General features: G+C 36.6%; 1 protein-coding gene across 10 annotated transcripts in view; it reads left to right on the plus strand.

Annotated features, from left to right (window-relative positions):
- Positions 1–19,470, plus strand: part of PDE1A (phosphodiesterase 1A) — a 395,792-nt gene that overhangs the window by 296,035 nt on the left and 80,287 nt on the right. For all 10 annotated transcript variants that reach the window (XM_061433627.1, XM_061433620.1, XM_061433676.1 and 7 more), the window contains 4 exons: positions 3,040–3,222; positions 10,698–10,764; positions 14,088–14,204; positions 15,042–15,182. In XM_061433627.1, the coding sequence (XP_061289611.1) occupies positions 3,040–3,222; positions 10,698–10,764; positions 14,088–14,204; positions 15,042–15,182 (508 nt within the window). The remainder of the gene's footprint in view (positions 1–3,039; positions 3,223–10,697; positions 10,765–14,087; positions 14,205–15,041; positions 15,183–19,470) is intronic.

Genomic DNA, 19,470 nt, shown 5'->3' on the forward strand with positions numbered 1-19,470 from the left:
GAAGACAGCTTTTATAACTTCAATTCCCCTTTTTCTTTCCATCCAATATATCCTTTAATAGACATCTGCTTATGAACTCTCTTCCATATCTTATTTTGTTGTTTAGTCACTAAGTACTGTCAGACTCTTTGTGACCCCATGGATTGTAGCCCGCCAGGCTCCTCTGTCCATGGGATTTCCCAGGCAAGAGTATTGGAATGGGTTCCATTTCCTTCTCCAGGGGATCTTCCTGGATCAGGGATCAAACTCATGTCTTCTGCATCGGCAGATGGATTCTTTGCCGCTGAGCCACCAGGGAAGCCCCTTCCCTATTTTAGTTTTATTCATTATTGGAATAATATATTGATGATATTAATAATCAGTATCTCCAGACTGATGTCACTGTACTTAAATGTTTGGGAAGCTTCTCAACTGTTCAAGTCTTTGCCCTCAAAAGATGACCAATTTGAGAAACTCAGAGCTTTCCCAATATTAACCTAGTGATTTTTTGATAAAGCTCATATTAAAAGATGATCAGAGAGTGACTTGCTATACTTCAAATCCTATTTCTCTGCTTGCTTTGTTATTAGTTTTTCTTTACTTTTTCCTAAAGTTTAATCACTATACATTTTTATGTTAATTAACTTTAATTGGAGGATAATTACTTTACAGTATTGTGATTGTTTTTGACATACAGCAACATGAATCAGCCACAGGTACACATGTGTCTCCCCATTCTAAACCCCCTTCCCACCTCCCTCCCCAACCCATCCCTCTGGGTTTTCCCAGAGCATCGGCTTTGAGTGCCCTGTTTCATGCATCAAACTTGCACTGGTTATCTATTTCACATATGGTAATATACATGTTTCAGTGCTATTCTGTGAAATCATCCCACCCTCGCCTTCTCCCACAGAGTCCAAAATTCTGTTATTTACATCTGTCTCTCTTTTGTTGCCTTGCATATAGGGTCATCTTTTACTGCCTTTCTAAATTCCATATATATGTGTTAATATACTGTATTTGTGTTTCTCTTTCTGACTTACTTCATTTTGTATAACAGTCTCCAGTTTCATCCACCTCATTAGAACTGACTCAAATACAGTCCTTTGTATAGCTAAATAATACTCCATTGTGTAAATGTACCACTACTTCCTTATTCATTCATCTGCCGATGGACATCTAGGTTGCTTCCAAGTCCTAGCTATTGTAAACATTGCTGCAATGAACATTGGGGTACACGTGTCTCTTTCAATTCAATTCCTCCGTGTGTACGCCCAGCAATGGGATTGCAATGAACACTGGGGTACACGTGTCTCTTTCAATTCAATTCCTCCGTGTGTACGCCCAGCAGTGGGATTGCTGGGTCGTATGGCAGCTCTATTTCCAGTTTTTTACGGAATCTCCACACTGTTCTCCATAGTGGCTGTACTAGTTTGCATTCCCACCAACAGTGTCAGAGGGTTCCCTTTTCTCCACACCCTTTCCAACATTTACTGTTTGAAGACTTTTTGAGGGCAGTCATTCTGACCTGAGTGACATGATATCTCACTGTGGCTTTGATTTGCATTTCTCTAATAATGAGTGACGTTGAGCATCTTTTCATGTGTTCATTAGCCATCTGTATGTCTTCTTGGAGATTTGTCTGATTTGTTCTTTGGCCCACTTTTAGATTGGGTTGTTCTTTTTTCTGGTATTGAGGTGCATGAGCTGCTTATATATTTTGGAATTTAATTCTTTGTCAGTTGTTTCATTTGCTATTATTTTCTTCCATTCTGAAGGATGCCTTTTCACCTTGCTCATATTTTCCTTCATTGTGCAAAAGCTTTTAAGTTTAATTAGGTCCCATTTGTTTATTTTTGTTTTTACTTCCATTATTTTGGGAGGTGGGTCATAGAGGATGTTTCTGTGATTTATGTCAGAGAGTGTTCTGCCTGTGTTTTCCTCTAAGAGTGTTATAGTTCCTGGTGTTACATTTAGATCTTTAATCCTTTTTGAGTTTATTTTTGTGTATGGTGTTAGAAAATGTTCTAGTTTCATTCTTTTACATGTGCTTGACCAGTTTTCCCAGTACACTTGTTACAGAGATTGTCTTTTCTTCATTGTATATTTTTGCTTCTTTTGTCAAAGATAAGGTATCCATAGGTGCATGGATTTATCTCTGGACTTTCTATTTTGTTTCATTGATCTATATATCTGTCTTTGTGCCAGTACCATACTGTCTTGATGACTGTAGCTTTATAGTATAGTCTGAAGTCAGGAAGGTTGATTCCTCCAGTTCCATTCTTCTTTCTCAAGATTGCTTTGGCTATTTGAGGTTTCTTGTGTTTCCATACAAATTTTGAAATTATTTGTTCTAGTTCTGTGAAAAAAACCATTGGTAGCTTGATGGGGATTGAATTGAATCTATAGATTGCTTTGAGTAGTATACTCATTTTCACAATATTGAGTCTTCTAATCCATGAACATGGTATATTTCTCCATCTATTTGTGTCATCTTTGATTTCTTTCATCAGTGTTTTATAGTTTTCCATATATAGGTCTTTTTTTAGGTAAGTTTATTCCTAAGTATTTTATTATTTTCATTGCAATGGTGAATGGGATTGTTTCCTCAATTTCTCTTTCCGTTTTTCATTGTTAGTGTATAGGAATGCAAGGGATTTCTGTGTATTAATTTTATGTCCTGCAACTTTACTATATTCATTGATTAGCTCTAGTAATTTTCTGGTGGTATCTTTAGGGTTTTCTATGTAGAGGATCATGTCATTTGCAAACAGTGAGAGTTTTACTTCTTCTTTTCCAATCTGGATTCCTCTTATTTCTTTTCCTTCTGATTGCTGTGGCTAGGACTTCCAAAACTATGTTGAATAGTAGTGATGAGAGTGGGCACCCTCGTCTTGTCCTGATTTTAGAGAAAATGCTTTCAATTTTTCACCATTAAGGATAATGTTTGCTGTGGATTTGTCATATATGACTTTTATTATGTTGAGGTGTGTTCTTTCTATGCCTGCTTTCTGGGGAGTTCTATCATAAATGGGTTTAATCACTATAAATTTTTTGTAGGAGACTGCTGGACACCGATGATGAGCTCAGTGACATTCAGTCGGATTCCGTCCCATCAGAAGTCCGGGACTGGTTGGCTTCTACCTTTACACGGAAAATGGGGATGATGAAAAAGAAATCTGAGGAAAAACCAAGATTTCGGAGCATTGTGCATGTTGTTCAAGCTGGAATTTTTGTGGAAAGGTAAGTGAACTTGTTGATATATTAAGAAAAAATTTAAAAGGCAGCAAATATACTTAATAATCAATATTATGAGAGTCCTATAGTTTACTTATTGAGGAAAACTGTAATCATAAGTATACCTGGAATAAGCAGATTTAGGACTTTATGAGGGAATTTACCCTATAACAAAAAATATCTTGTCCGGGATTTATTTTTATTTATTTTAAATTAATATAAAGACTTAAATAAAGTATAGACTTTTGAATGGCTATTCTCAAATGAATCTTTATGAATAACTGTTTAAAAATAATTGTAATACATTCATATGCTATAAACCTAACATTACCCAAATAAAATCTAGCGCCTCATAAAATAAGTTCTACACTACATAACAAAATCAAGCAGGCCTTTCTCCACTTAAGTGAAAAGGCCATCCTCTTATTACCTTAGAGTAAAGTTCTCTCATGTCCAGTCTCCTTAAAGAGCTTTTTAACTTTTCTGTCACTGAAGCATTTCTGTCACTTGATGGCCCTTAGAAGCAGCAAGTCAAATCACTAGAGTTTCTAATGTGAAATACATGTTAATATGACAGGATTTTATATTATTTAGCCCTTAATAACATAGCTTATTTTTCTGTCTGGAAATAAGATGTTTCAGAACTAGAACTATAAAAAGACTTGAAATAAACATCTTATAGCCAGTACTTTGGCCACCTCATGCGAAGAGTTGACTCATTGGAAAAGACTCTGATGCTGGGAGGGATTGTGGGCAGGAGGAAAAGGGGATAACAGAGGATGAGATGGCTGGATGGCATCACCAACTCGATGGACGTGTTTGAGTGAACTCCCAGAGTTGGTGATGGACAGGGATGCCTGGCATGCTGCAATTCATGGGGTCGCAAAGAGTCAGACATGACTGAGCAACTGGACTAAACTGAACTGAACTGAATCTGACGATGTTGAGAACTAGTTCTTAAAAGTTACTTAGACTTATACTTACTTAGACCTAAAAATAATTATACATTAAGTTATAAATAAAAAAGTTTATTTTAATGTTATCAAAGCAAAATTAAGGAACAGAGAAATTTTTTATCAATGTATTTAAAATTAAATTTAAAGGAGACCACATTATTTTTTATCTTCAGACATCTCTAGTCATTACCTCTAATAAACTTCCTAAACTTTCATCTTCTGCTAAAGGAACAACGCGAAGCCCTCTTGGGTTTCTAAAAATCTAAATGACAAGCATTGCAAGAAGGATTCGATGTGATTTAAAGATGTATTACAACCATAAGAAATAAAGCATCTAGGATCTTGGTTTATGCCTTTATTACCCAAATTATTATTATTCAAATGACTTTGTGTATTTTTTAAGCATATCTAATTGCCTTTGATGAAGAACCTTCATAATAAGCATAAGGAGCATGATTAGTTAGGTGAGATGAGACCTCCAACACCTGGTGTGTAAACTGCTCCCAACTCTCCCAAGTGGGACCTGAAATCTGAAACAGACAAGTAGGGCTGGAGAGAAATAATTTTTATAATAATACTCCTATTTTTTAAAACAAGTTAGGTAAGTGTATGACAGTTGATTTTGCTTAATATCAGTTTGAAAACATCTAAATAGTAGTTCAGAAACTCAGTGAAAGAATCAGAGATAAAAGAGTATTTGTTTGCTTTATTGAAGAAATGTATATTTTGCCTTTTTGTTTAAGAAAATATAGAATTTGGCAAACTGAAAAATAAATTCAAATTATAAAAATAAACAAACTAAATTTCCATTCTCATTAAGTAGAAAATCAAAACAAATTCTGTGAAATATATTGATAGGTTTAACTTTCATTTTTTTCATTTGCTACACAGAAATATCAAAACGTACTTAAGGTAACTAAATTAGTAAGTAGAAAAAAAATAAATTAGTAAGTAGTCTTAAAGAAATCAAAGTACTAAAACACATAGGAATGAAATATTTTCTATTACTTTTGAATTTCCATTAGTAAGTATGTAAACAAAAGGATATGTTTATCTAGAATTTTCAAAAATAATCATCTTCAATCTTGAAAGTTAGAAAGGCTTCTTGAGTCTTCTCCCAAGTAGCCCCTTCCAAGAATCAACCCCTCGGGAAGTCCAAGCAATTTGCTTACACCAGTGTAATTTACACCAAACTTACTCACTTTCTCATCTCCTCTCCAGAAACCCCAATCTAAGCTTTTGTCACCTGCCATCCGAAACTTGACAATAACTGTCAGCTAGGCTCCCCTCTTCCTCACTTGCCTTCTCTCAGCAAGTCACTTTCCACAGTGACTTTTAAAATGTAAATTCAGTCCTGTCATTCTTAAGCTTAAAATTATCTGATTGCCTTTACCATTTCACTGGATGTACCACTTCACCTGGTATGAAAGGCGACTTCTGTATCATGGCCTGCATGACTAGGCCCCCTTACCTTCTAGACTCAACCAATGCTACTATCACCCTTTACTGAATAGCTACACTAGTGTGATTTCAACTCCATGAATATCCAATACTTTGGCCACCTGATGTAAAGAACTGACTCATTGGAAAAGACCCTGATGCTGGGAAAGATCAAAGGCAGGAGGAGCAGGGGACGACAGAGGATGAGATGGTTTGATGGCATGACCGACTTGATGGATATGATGAGTTTGAGCGAGCTTCGGGAGTTGGTGATGGGCAGGGAAGCCTGGTGTGCTGCAGTCCATGAGGCCACAAAAAGTCAGACATGATGAGTGACTGAACTGAACTTTCTTCCCTTGGGACCAGTAATTCTGCTCTTTCCTCTATCAGAAATGATTTTCCCCAAACTTCACTCTGACTAGCCATTTCTATCTTTCCAAAGGCCTTTCCTGGTTACTCTGTATACTGTTCATCACTTTCTCTATCCCAACCAGTGAGTGATTTACCTCATAGCATTTAGTGCTGTTCTTACTCATGTATTATTTCTTATTTATTATCCCTCTTTACCACTAAATAAACCCTGTGAAAGCAACACATAGTTTTCTTATTCTCCACTGAATAGTCTCTTGTCCACCACAATGTCTGGCATATGATAGTTTTTTTTTTAAGTTTTTGAATTATATTTTGCAACTGTAATATAAAACCTTCCAAAAATAATCTTCCCTATTTCCAGTTGAACTTTTACCACTTACAGGAGAACAGGAAATCCATTGTTCTTTTTCAGCAACTTATAATATATTGACTATTTACTCATATGTGAGACCACTGTATTACAGTTTCTCCCACATTCATTCTCCAGAATGAGTCATCCTACTTTTCCACACTAATTTTCTAAGGTTTCATCCTAATACCCTATTCCCAAGTATAGAGTTAGAAAATGATAATGAAGTGGTTTCTCCTTCTTCTTAGAAGAGTAATCCTCTTCCTTCTCTTTCTTTATATATAATGAAAATATACAGGGATATTCATTTCTCAAACCTGCTCCAAGTTTAAGAAACATTAGAGTTCTCACTGAACCCAGAGAGCCTTGAAGAATGTCAGAATTGGAGCCAATGGTATTGGCTGCAGAATAATGAGAACAGTAATGTTAATATTAAGAATAATGACTTTCTGGGACTTCCCTGCTACTCCAGTGTTTGAGAACTTCTGCCAATGCAAAAGACACTGGTATGATCCCTGCTCTGGAAGGATCCCACATGCCTTGTGGCAACTAAGGCCATGGGCCAGAATTACTGAGCCCGTGCACCCTTGAGTCAATTCCCCCTAACAAGAGAAGCCACCATGATGAGAAGCCGGCACACTGCAGTTTTTCTAGTTGCAGTGATTGGGAGCTGCTAAAGAGTAGTTCCTTGTCACTGCAACTAGAGAAAGCCTGAACACAGCAACGAAGACTCAGAACAGCCAAAAATAAATAAACAAGCATTTAAAAAATAACAGCTTTCCTATATTGAGTATTTATAATAATGTTACACTAGGTGTTTATATCACTTATTTCATAAAAAGTGTATGATTATCCTTATTTTACAGATAATTGACATTAGCTTTCCAGAGGTCACACAGCTAGTGATTGGTTAACCTGTGATCCAAGACCCAAATTGTGTATTCTCTTTGCTACATAATACTGCCTTTTGTGCCATGAAGTTACACAGATTTAAAGTTACTTAATTTTTAAAGTTTCTTATTCCTGATCACTTATCTCCTTGCCCATCAAACTTCCATTATCCCTGTACCTCCAATTTTTAGTAATGATTCAAAAAATAGGAAAAACTGTTTCTTAAAAAAAAAAAAACAACTAAATATCATTACTGAAAGTAATTATTTTCTGGGCCTTTTCAGTTCAGTTCAGTTGCTCAGTTGTGTCTGACTCTTTGCCACCCCATAGACTGCAGTACACCAGGCTTCCCTGTCCATCACCAACTCCCGGAGCTTGCTAAAACTCATGTCCACTGAGTCGGTGATGCCATCCAACCATCTCATTCTATGTTGTCCCCTTCTCCTCCTGCCTTCAATCTTTCCCAGCATCAGGGTTTTTTTCCAATGAGTAAGTTCTTTGCATCAGGGGGCTGAAATATTGGAGCTTCAGCTTCAGTATCAGTCCTTCCAATGAATATTTAGGATTGATTTCCTTTAGGATGGACTGGTTTGATCTCCTTGCAGCCCAAAGGACTCTTAAGAGTCTTCTCCAACACCACAGTAAAAAAAGCATCAATTCTTCGGCACTCAGCTTTCTTTATGATCCAACATGGCTAATCGAAAAAGCATAGCTTTGACTAGACGGACATTTGTTGGCAAAGTAATGTCCCTGCCTTTTAATATGCGTCTAGGTTGGTCAGAGCTTTTTTTCCAAGGAGCAAGTGTCTTTTAATTGCATGATTGCAGTCATCATCTGCACTGATTTTGGAGCCCAAGAAAATAAAGTCACTCACTATTTTTATTGTTTCCCCATCTATTTGCCATGAAGAGGTGGGACTGGATGCCATGATTTTAGTTTTTTGAATGCTGAGTTTTAAGCCAGCTTTTTCACTCTCCTCTTTCACTTTCATCAAAAAGCTCTTTAGTTCCTCTTTGCCTGGGCCTTTTATATTGTGATTTAATTGTTTCCTTGTTCTGCAAGATTAAAATAATTATACCTATCTTAGTGGAGCAAGTAATGTTAGTATTTTTCTGATAGGCTGCTCTGAAATCTTTCAACTGATATAGAGGATAAGGATAATTTTTTATTATAACTGTTTGCTATATCTAAAAATTATTTAAGGTCATTTAAGACAAAAACTAGATTGTTGTTTTCAGTAGCTCAGTAGTGTCCGATTCTTTGTGACCCCATGGACTATAGCACACCAGACTTTCCTATTCTTCATCATCTACCAGAGCTTGCTCAAACTCATGTCCATTGAGTCAGTGATGCCAACCAACCATCTCGTCCTTTGTCATCCCCTTCTCCTCCTGCCTTCAATCTTTCCCAGCCTCAGGGTCTTTTCCAAGGAGTTGGCTCTTTGCATCTGGTGGCCAAAGTATTGGAGCTTCAGTTTCAGCATCAATCCTTCCAATGAATATTCAGGACTGATTTCCTTTAGGATTGACTGGTTTGATCTCCTTGCTGTCCAAAGGACTCTCAAGAGTCTTCTCCAACACCACAGTTCAAAAGCATCAATTCTTTGGTGCCTTCTTCATGATCCAACTCTCAGATCTGTACATAACTACTGGAAAAACCATAGCTTTGTCTGTAGGGACCTTTGTTGGCAAAGTAATGTCTCTGCTTTTTAATATGCTGTCTAGGTTTTTTATAGCTTTTCTTTCAAGGAGCAAGTGTTTTTTAATTTCGTGGCTGCAGTTGACATCTGCAGTGATTTTGGAGCCCGAGAAAATAAAGTCTGTCACTGTTCCCATTGTTTCCCCATCTATTTGCCATGAAGTAGTGAAACCAGATGCCATGATCTTAGTTTTTTGAATGTGAATTTTAAAATGGGAACATGGAAATACAGTAACAAAGTCTCTGTAATAAAATGGGAAGATACTTTATCAAGAAAGCCTAATCTCTATGTAAGTAAATACAATATTTTAATTCTGAGCATCTGAGAAGTGAAGATGAACAAGGAAAACATGAAAATTTATTTGGCTTTTATTATCTTAAAAAAAGATAGCATTTACATAGGAACTGAGTAATGTCTTATGGATTTTTAACATAAGACACATTGAGTCAAAAGGGTTAGTATTTCCCTTAGTGATTTTATAAAAGATGCAGAATATTTTCTTATATTTCTTATATTGACCCCCAATATAATGATATAGTCATTAAATTATGGCTTTGTTCAGGCATCTTGTGGGGAGAAGTTACTACAGTATAATCTAGGAATGAAATTTGCTTGTGAGCTAACAATGTAAAAATTAAGGGACATGATTATCCCATGCTTTTCACAGGATGCTGTGGAGGAACCATGTTTCTTTCAGTCCTGGTTAGAAACCTACTCCTATTTCTACACATTAGGGTATCATGTTGATTCTATTTTTGCACAAATCAGTGGAAGAGTTTCTTATATTTATTTAAGACATCTTGGTTTTCTTTTGGAAAGTGGAACCGACAAGTTACTGATTAATAAATATATTTTTATTGTTGCTATTATAGAAATAAAAAATATCCTTTCTGGATAATCTTTATTAAATAATATTAAAAGACAGTTTGAACAAACTTAAGCAATTTTTTTTCAATGTGGTTTCTCCCAATAGTCTTAACTAAAACAAAAGAAGTAAGCTGTGTAAATTCTGATGATGCTACGTATTCCCTTCCATAATTTTCATTTTGTGAAAAAAGAAAGAAAAGCTATAAAGGACTATTTCAGTGCCACTCAGCTTCTAGACTGAAAATTTGGTAACACAAAAGGACACAAAGCAAGGCTGCTCTGCTGTCTTGAATGTGATGGTGCTAAAAAGCATTGTTGCTGTACATGCAAATGTCAGTCTTTTCTTTAATAAGATGAAGTTTAGGAAAAGATCTCTTTACATAGAAATTAAAACCTTATTGACTTTATATGTGGTTTTGAGCAAACAAAATACTGCTGCTACTGCTGCTAAGTCTCTTCAGTCGTATCCGACTCTGTGTGACCCCATAGACGGCAGCCCACAGGCTCCCCCGTCCCTGGGATTCTCCAGGCAAGAACACTGGAGTGGGTTGCCATTTCCTTCTCCAATGCATGAAAGTGAAAAGTGAAAGTGAAGTCGCTCAGTCGTGTCCGACTCTTAGCGACCCCATGGACTGCAGCCCACCAGGCTCCTCCGTCCGTGGGATTTTCCAGGCAAGAGTACTGGAGTGGGGTGCCATCGCCTTCTCCAAACAAAATACTGTTTGCATCTATTACATTGTAAACATGTAATAGATGATGGCAATAATTATCATTGTTGCCAGAAAGAGAATCTGTATCTAATGATACAAGTTCAACAAGTCAAAGGTAATTATTTCTTTGTTTTTAAGAAATAGCTAAAAACTTTAAGTAAATGATTTTTATATATACATTTATTTTTCTTTTTCAGAATGTACAGAAAGTCCTATCACATGGTTGGCTTGGCATATCCAGAGGCTGTCATAGTAACATTAAAGGTAAAAAATTTCAATTATCTTAGTTTATCAAATAGTCATTTTTTCTAGTCTCTTTAAAATGATGGGAAGAAAATGAGAATAGGTCTTTGATGTAGCTTACATATCAGAATATAAAAAAAATTTTTTAACCATTTACAAATGTCATGTGTTTCAAGTCATAACTTGTTGATTTAAATGAGGATCAGTTTGTTAATGTTTACACTAACAAACTGTATCAATACATGTAAATGTTTATCACTAACAACTGTAATATACATGTATAAATACACATATGTGTGTGATGTTGTCTTTTTTATGCTTTATTTATTATTTATTTATTTATTATGCTTTATTTAGGTGGATCTTGTATTCAGCTTTGAAATGGCACCAGCATTTGTCAGAATACACATATTTTGTTACTATATAGTATGAAATGAATGCATTATCAATGAAAAGACATTTCAGTCAAATATAATTAAAGGACAAAACTTATATCGAAGAAAATTGTTTAGAATTTTAGGTCTGAGAAAATATAAAAAAGAGGATAAAATTAAAAAGTAAACAAAAAAGAAATGTCTCTCTTTTGTCTCTGACTTTCCCTGTGGTTGCCCTAGTCTGAGGCCCAGCTGCAGTATTACATGTGTTAGAAATAACTAGAGTTGAAAATCCGATGTGCTAAAAGTTTTGGACTCACTTATGCCCACTTTGTGTGTGTGTGTGTGTATGTGAACACTGTTCCTAGACGATATTATTAAAGAGGCATTTTGTAAGCTTGTCACTCTACATTGCCTATTTCATTCTGTTGCTTAGTTTGGGTAGGAAATTCAACTTTGTCTCCTCTAATAGCTTTATGGTGGTTTCCTGTATTAACCAAAAATTTAAAGAATACTGGCAACAGGATATACCAAGTTACTTTATTTTTGATATATTAAACCCCTTTCCTAGTTTGCATTTCTATTGATTTCTTTTGTTCCTCTATTCACTTTTAAGCATCCTTTTTGTATCCCCTTTGTTTTGTTTTTTTCTCTGCATTTGTTTTTTCTCTGCTGCATATTAGATTTTAATCTTATTCATTTAAAAAAGCAATTTGTTTTTCTCAGAAGCTTTTTTATATTCATGTTTCTAAAACTATAATAGAGGCAAGTATATAACTGAACTGTATTATTGGATATGAATTATTCCTTAGCTTTTAAAAGATTTTTATTTCCTCATTATTTCCTCAACTGTAGGCAAGAAAGTCACTTAATTTTATTTTTATAGAAACCAACTAACAGAATATTTTGGTATGAGAGAATGCAAGCAGATTTCAAAAATGTAGTGTACAGGAAACATGAACTAATGGGTTGAGGAGAATCATCACTAAGACTGTTTTAATAATTCTAATTTCCCGAGATACCTCCTTGCCTTGTTTGTTCTCAGGCTGACAAAGTAAAAGCCACGCATCTGCAGAAGTTTACAGATATAAATTATCATTGTTGATTTAAAAAAAAAATGCCCCCAAATGGAGAGTTAACCTTTTACTTAGTTGGAAACCCCTGGCAGGAACTGTAAACAGCAGCTTTGTAACCATCTGAACTGATTCCTCTGTGTTAGCTTTGGAATTTAGTAAGAGATTTGTTTGTCTCCACTGAGCTTTATTAATGGCAAAATGACTTCTAACAGAACTCTGAGAGATTTTAAATTTACAAACAGATCAAGCAAGTATTTTGGGATCAAATTAAGGCCAAATGCAAAGAATTTAACAAAGGTACACAAGCAAGCCAAAAAAGTATTTCCTTGGTGTTCCCAAATGATTAAAACTACATTTGGAGTTATTGTTACTGTTCGTCAAAAGAAAGAGTTTTAAAAGATGGCTTGAATACTGCTTATCAGCTGTAATTCAGCTTATTACATTATGTATTGTTGTCTCTGTGAAATACACTAAATAAAAAGTTCTAATACAGGGCCTGTTTAAATTTGAAATTAATATACAGCTTTACTTACTTACTATTCAATACTAAATCCATTCTGTGTGTGCAAACACTAGACCTTCTTTGCTAATAATTTCTGATAATCATTAGTACTGATTCTGCTGTATTTCTGTAGATTTCTAAGTTTCAGTGATTTATTTATGATTGCAAACTCAAACTTTATCTTAATACATCTTTAATGTACTGATAACACTTGCTGCAAATCCATTCGTGGACTTCTCTGCAAGTTTTTGACCTGGAATTACCTGAATGAATATTGTTAGGTGGCTGGAGTGGTTTGATATACCTGCTCATTGCCCTCTTTCCCACAATTAGGGGGCACTTTCATAGGGTATCTGTTTCACTACAGGCCTGATCACTTTCCTGGGGAATTGCCTGTAATGCCAAAAACACTGTTCTCCTCCCCAGTGAAGAGGCCCACTTCCTTTATCTCACCATCTGTCCCTGGTAAAAAAGTAAAGATGAATCAGCCAAGGTTAGAGTGCAGAATAAGGTACTATTACTCTACCTAGAAACAGTACTCTATCTCTCTAGAGCACCTGCATATTTAAAAAATATATATTTATTTACTTATTTTGGCTGTGCTGGTTACTCCTTGCTGAGCAGGTGTTTCTCTAGCTGTGGAGAACCGGGTCTATCCTCCCGTTGTGGTGCACAGGCTTCTCGTTGCAGTGGCTTCTCTCGCTGCAGAGCACAGACTCCAGAGCACGCGGGCTTCGGGAGTTGTGGCACGTGGGCCCCGTAGTTGCCGCTTCCGGCCTCTAGAGCACAGGCTCGGTAGTTGGTCTGCAGCATGGGGGATCTTCTCAGACCAGGGATTGAACCTGTGTCTCCTACATTGCCAGGCAAATTCTTTACCATTGAGCCACCAAGGAAGTATCTGCATCTTGAAAAAAATGAAGATTCAAAATATCAAAGGTCTAAACCAAATTAGTAGCTCTTAAAAGGTGGACGTTCAAGCAGTATTGTAGGTGTGTGGGTGGGGAAGATAAATTGGGGTTATCTTCCCTCTATCCCTCTGTTAAATCACCCACATAACCTGTAATTCTACCATAAAATTAGGCCCACTTTGGGAAAATGATTTATGGCTTTCATTTGGAGAAAGACTGAGGATAAGGGAGTTATAGTTCAGTATATCAAATTGGATAACCTTGGGATTAAGGGGAAGAACTTAAGTATTATTGACTTCACTGTTGTGGATCCATAGACACTGTGTCCCTGTCATATCAGATGCTGGTGAAAGTAGAGTCTGATGTGCTGAATTGAAATCTGACCTGCTGGATGTATAATTCTTGATCTTTCTAAGAATTTTTCATAGAAAGAAACAAAGCCATGTGATGTTGCCATCTAAAATATTTACTTTTTTTCCTACAGGATGTTGATAAATGGTCTTTTGATGTATTTGCCTTGAATGAAGCAAGTGGAGAACACAGTCTGAAGTTTATGATTTATGAACTATTCACCAGATATGATCTTATCAACCGTTTCAAGGTCAGAAACATGGAACAAAAGTAAAATGCTCTTAGAATGACTTATCTGTGTGAGAGTGAAAATGCAAAACGTTGATTCATTAATCAATTCATCTAAAAATGTTTCTGGGTTGGCAGATCACAGAACTGTGGGGATGAGTTCACCACATGATATGGCTGTTCTCCACAAATCATTGACATTTCTTTATTTCCACTGTGGTATCATAAAGCCATGATAGCGTCATTGCAACACGATACGAATGTCACCTTGAATTATTCATGGAACACTCACGTAAACATTGGAATCTGTGTCTTAAAGAAATATGAGTTTCCTAAAATACGAAATGAACTATTTCTGGCAGCTTTTCTTAAAATGAAAGGGCTTCTAATTAACTTCACTTAGAGCATCTCAGCAACAAATTTGATTCAGATTTCTCAGTGTGTATCTATGGAGTCATGATATTTTTAGAGTTAGAAGTTACTTGGAGGTCATTTATTTTAACCTCCTTGAATTACTGATAGAAAAACTAGATTTTACCAGTTGTAATTGGAAATTTTTACACCTTTACAAACTAGCCTTCTTATTTGACTCTAGAAGATATAAAAATTTAAGACTGCTATATGGTTAAGACTGTTATTTCATCCATCTAAATTAAACATTTGGGGGTGATAATTCTCATCAGCATTGAAAACTGACGGATTAATGAACTGTTTTCTTGGAACAATCCGCATTTAACTTTAAGAAACTACTGCCCACCTCTGACTCACTAATGTGTCCCATCCCAAACATCTTTGTGCTCATGTTAACTCAGTGCCACTCTTTTGGTCAAAATATAATCATAATTATTACTTTCTGCAGATTCCTGTTTCTTGCCTAATTGCCTTTGCAGAAGCTCTAGAAGTTGGTTACAGCAAGTACAAAAATCCATACCACAATTTGATTCATGCAGCTGATGTCACTCAAACTGTGCATTACATAATGCTTCATACAGGTATCATGGTAAGAAAGTCTTTGTGACTGAAGTTTGTTAGTTTGCAACTTCTAATCCCATTCCCTTCTCATTGTTTCTTTAATACTCATAAAAGTATTGTAAGTATCTTCTGGATTCTTGAGGGTCAATAAGTTATCCATAATATACATTTTAAAAAAAATATTTTAATTAGGTGAAAAAAGATTTCCAGAAGCAAGTGAAAATATACTGAATTTTTTTCAAAATTTGGACCATGTGGCATTTTCATTTGTAAATTCCTATGGCTCAGATAGATGGTAAAGAATCCACCTGCAATACAGGAGACCAGGATTCAATCTGTGGGTCGGGAAGATCCCCTGGAAAAGGGGATCACAACCCACCCCAATGTTCTTGCCTGGAGAATTCCATGGACAGAGGATCCTGGCAGGCTACCTACTGTCTATGCTGTTGCAAAGGATCAGACATGACTGAGCGACTAACACTCACTCACTCACTTTCCCCATAGGAATCAACCTCCAGAAAAGTGACCTAGAAAAAAAGCCTTTGGAATAAAAGTTAGTTGTAGTGCTCTTCCCTCATTTCATTAACCAGGCTGACCTCACTAGCTTTTTCTCTTTTATACGCTTGTATCACTAATTACAATCAAATCCTAATAGATATTTTTGTAAATTATTCACGTGGATTTTTCCAAATTCTTCTTCTTCCTCTTTGCATCTGAATGGATCAGTTGATGACTGGGTAAATGGTTCAGCAGTGCAAATCCTGGGACAACAATGAGTAGATGATGGGAAGTCTGAGACAGCCTGGAATTCCTATAATGTCTCAGAGCATAGCATGACTTCCAAGAGATTAAAAAGGGAAGAGCAGTCCTTCCTTCTGAAGGTTCCAAACTGGGAGGGGTTCATCCCAAGGTATGAGTCATTGTTGAGATCCCCAAAATCTAAGTCCATTTTTGAATTCTCATGTGTTGACCTACGTGAAGCAGTATCATAAAACCCATGTAAGTAGAATAAGTAGAATGGTCTAGCAAACCCCATAATATACATTGCCTACCTGTTTAGATTTCAGACATCACGTCCTTTTTATTGGTGTGGGTCATTGGCACTCAGAGCTACATGACTAGGACTCCTCCATATTTCATCATTCTGCCCCAGAGACTGTATTCCTTACCTAGTGCCACTCAAAGCCCTTACAGACACAATATGGAGCCCTGAAGATCTTGAAAACTTATAACAGGTACACGATTCTCCAAGTTTATTGTATACCTGTGTGTTATATACATTTCCCCCCAAGAATCTAGTGTTTTATTTACTACATAAGATCCCTTTGCTATGATTTGTCGACAGGTGTCTCACACAACGACTAAAGAAATTATCTATTTTACTTCTCCATCTTTTTTTTGCCTCCTAAATATTGCAGATCCATCAATGCTTTGGGCTCAGATTCCACTCCTGCCTGGTGTTTCAATTATCTGTTTCTTCAAAACAAACTACTCTAAACCTCAATGGCTTATAACAATAATTTATCATATTTCTCAAGGGTTGTTGGTTAGAAGGTCCCAAACAGAAGGTTCTCACTTGGGGTCTCTCATGTGATTGTGACCAGCTAGCAACTATGGACACAGATATCTGAAGACATCACTGGGCAGGGATCCACAGTGGTTCAGTCATATGGCTGGCAGTTGACGATGGCTAGTAGCTGAGAGCTCAGCTGGGCTTTTAATGAAGAAATTTTTTGGAATATCACTGCCAATTCAATAGAAATTCGCATTATATTGACAGGATCAGCGAGTAATATAACTGCTTTGGAGTTAAGGCCTGCTTGGGGGGAGGCAAAAAACAAAAACCTTTACTGATGCAGTAGCAAGATTCTCTTGTAACCTTCTAGAAGGCTGAATTATATGTAATCGTACCTTTGTATTCTCTCTTTAAGTTGTAAATATAGATATCACTCAGTTAAGGCATAAATGTGCCCAATGAGCCAAATCAAATGTAGTCATGGTTGGACTTGGTCCTTGGTTGAAGTTTACTCATAATTCATTTGACACTTAAAGGGAGGAAGCAGATGTTAGCAATAATAAGTAGAAACAAACATTCAAAGATATAGCTTTAAAATATTGTACAATTTTAAAAAGTAGTATGTATGACTTTCTTTATATCTGTTTCTCTTCCCAGCATATGTGCATTTCTTCCCGACCCAGGGATTGAACCCGGGTCTCCCGCATTGGAGGCAGATGCTTTAACCTCTGAGCCACCAGGGAAGCCCCATGTGCATACACACATGCACACAGATTCTTTTAAAGCTCCCATTGGTTTAATCAGACTTCCTTGTCGCAGCTGTTCCTTGGACTCTGTTTTCCCTGGGTTTTATATGCATGGCAATTAGTGTGAAAAAACAGAGTGCCTCCTGACTCCTGCACATGCTGTTACACAGGGAATAAATGCTGTAACATCTTCCTGGTTAGATCTGCTTGCTTTTTCCTTTCTAAGACCTTGGTCTTGAATCTGATAGTGAGGTGGTTTTCATTTTACATGTTTATCATTTCCTGTTTTCTGAATTCTGTGGCATTGAAAAGTTAAATGAAATATTTAAGTGTTAGTCTGAAATGGAAACTGAACTAATTACGTTTCCTCAGAACAAAATAGAATGGAAAAGCTCTGTCTGCTTTGGTATAAAACTATCTGCTTTAATTATGAAGTATGAGGAAAAGATATATGCCATTTCAGGGTGGTAGATAACCAGGATGTTGTTTGCTTAAGTACTGCAAGTGTAAAGGCAACCAAATAAAAGTCTCCTAGTTCAGCTTTGCAATCTCTGTGCTAAAGATGACATTAAACAGATGAGGGATGCTATATTAGCGGGCAAATAGAGAAATTCAAACCCACAATGTGAGTTTACCCTCAGACTTGCAAGGAAGGCTTGTTCCAGAATCTAACAAGCTATTCCAACTTCTCTGGGAGACGGGAAATCTGGCCCAGCCTGGCATGACTCCTAGAAAGTTTAAATTGTTAGTAAAGATGACATAGTCACTTTTTGAGATACTAACCGATAAATATAACTTCACTATACTATAGTAGGTTTGGTTTAGAAACTTATTTCTAAATCCATCCTTTAACAAGAAAAGTGTTGGTGGACTCAATTCTTATCCCTTAGCTTGGCCATTACAAAAATAGTTGAGTTGGAGACTGACAGTGTTGTCTAGGATCAGGAAAATACATTTAAACTAATGTGAAATTTTATGATTGATGATGAGAGGAAAAGCAAAATGAATTTTCAGCTGACTATTTTGTCAAAACTAGGTTATACTACCAGCTCGACAGTTTTTTGCAAGCTATTTTAATAAGCTTTTTAGATTAAAAAAAAAGTGGTAGAAGTTGAGTATTAATTTTCACACATATGAATGTATTGGTTCTTTGAAACAAACAAACAAAAAAAGCCTTATAGAAATATGCATTTAGCTGAAGATCCAAAGATTTGATATGGAGAAGACAGGGTCACTTACATTAATGTTTTAGGCAATGCCCTGCTGTTTCAGAACGGTCTTATCAGCATGGCGTTTACAGAGCACTCCAGTAGCAGCCTAACACTATCAGGTGGCCAGTGCAGCCTGTTAGCTGCGAAATGTTCACAGGACCGTTGCCTGAACGGGATTGCGATGGAGCCATTGTCCTTCAGTTTGTTGGCATCATATTGGGACACTCTCAGGCCTGGAGTAGGCAGTGCAGAGCTGATAAGACAGTTGACCCTCTGTCTCCGTCTCTCTCCTTGTGTCACTTGTTGCTCTGTGCAAGGTGACAGGGGCGTGTGGTAGCTTGAGCTATTTGCTAAAGAGCACCATGTACTGCCAACCTGCTTCCAAATGACTCTTTGAATATGAAACCATCTGAGAGCCTTGGCAAGAGAACACTTATATTTGAGGGCTCCTGGCATTGTGTTCTCTCTGATACTGAGTCTAAGAGAAGTACTTGAAAACTATTCCTTTGGAACTTGTAGTTCTCTGACTACACCCAGAAATAGCCCTTCATACTTTGAAACTACTCAGTTTTTCTCCAGTCTACAAAAATATGCCACTATGTCTCTATTCCAAAACTACATGGAAATTCTGATCTTGCAAATGACTTCCAATCCAACAGTGTTTGGAGGAGTGGACACAGTGTGGGCTTTCAAGGCAAGCAGATATTGATTTCAAACCTAACTTCCCCACTACCTAGCTTTCTTGCCATCTACTTCTGTTCCCTGGTCACTAAAATGTGGTTTAATAATGCCGACCACCTTGCAGTATGACAGTGAGGAGTAATGATATCATATGTGTAAACC

This window comes from Bos javanicus, chromosome 2 (assembly GCF_032452875.1).
Source record: "Bos javanicus breed banteng chromosome 2, ARS-OSU_banteng_1.0, whole genome shotgun sequence".
NCBI lineage: Eukaryota > Metazoa > Chordata > Mammalia > Artiodactyla > Bovidae > Bos > Bos javanicus.